This window comes from Penaeus monodon, chromosome 24 (genome assembly GCF_015228065.2).
Source record: "Penaeus monodon isolate SGIC_2016 chromosome 24, NSTDA_Pmon_1, whole genome shotgun sequence".
NCBI classification, from domain to species: domain Eukaryota; kingdom Metazoa; phylum Arthropoda; class Malacostraca; order Decapoda; family Penaeidae; genus Penaeus; species Penaeus monodon.
The window spans coordinates 11,500,758-11,501,613 of record NC_051409.1 but is presented as its reverse complement, the minus strand read 5'-3'; the positions used below and the strand labels follow the sequence as shown (position 1 = coordinate 11,501,613).

The 856-nt window shown below is 39.5% G+C and overlaps 1 protein-coding gene across 3 annotated transcripts in view; it reads left to right on the top strand.

Annotated features, from left to right (window-relative positions):
- The window catches only part of LOC119588580 (methenyltetrahydrofolate synthase domain-containing protein-like), a gene marked incomplete in the record, with an annotated part of 56,358 nt that overhangs the window by 28,879 nt on the left and 26,623 nt on the right, over positions 1 to 856 (top strand). For all 3 annotated transcript variants that reach the window (XM_037937222.1, XM_037937220.1, XM_037937221.1), the window contains 1 exon segment: positions 190 to 302. In XM_037937222.1, coding sequence (XP_037793150.1) covers positions 190 to 302 — 113 coding nt within the window.

Below are 856 nucleotides of genomic sequence, written 5' to 3'. Positions count from 1 at the left end.
AAAAATTTGCTAACATACTTAGGAGAAAAGTTATGCTCTTGTTTCTTGCCATTATTTCCCCCCCCCCCCCCCTGATAATGAAATATATATTGTGATGAATATTGGTAATTATCATAATTCATTCTATTATATTACTCTTATTCTGGTGTGAATGAAGAGCTAATCTTTTTTTTTTTTCCTCCCTGTTAGGTCGAAGAATTGGTAAAGGTGAAGGATTTGCTGACCTTGAATATGGCATGATGAAAGCCATGAAGGCAGTTGATGACAACACTCTTGTTGTCACCACAGTGCATGACTGTCAGGTTTGTAACTCTTGTTCCTCCCCATCTCCTTCTCTCCATCCCATGTCTCTTCTCTCCATCCCATGTCTCTTCTCTCCATCCCATGTCTCTTCTCTCCATCCCATGTCTCTTCTCTCCATCCCATGTCTCTTCTCTCCATCCCATGTCTCTTCTCTCCATCCCATGTCTCTTCTCTCCATCCCATGTCTCTTCTCTCCATCCCATGTCTCTTCTCTCCATCCCATGTCTCTTCTCTCCATCCCATGTTGGTAGTGTAAAACAACCCTCGTCTTCCAAAACATTCAGTAGAAATTTAGTGCTTTTTGTGTGTGTGTGTGTACATGCATGCGTTTATGCGCATGTTTTAAGGAAACTTGTGGTTTAGGACATCCAGAATTTTTTTTTTTAATTAAATATATTCTCAATTTAGTAGAGCACTATATGGAAATACTGCACAGACTTCAACTACGGTGACAGTTTCCTTTGTTCCTGCATTTGTAAAAATATCAGTCTCTTTATGTGAGGAAAAAAGTATTTTACCAATATGAGGAGTGACTTGCATGTCAACCCATTTC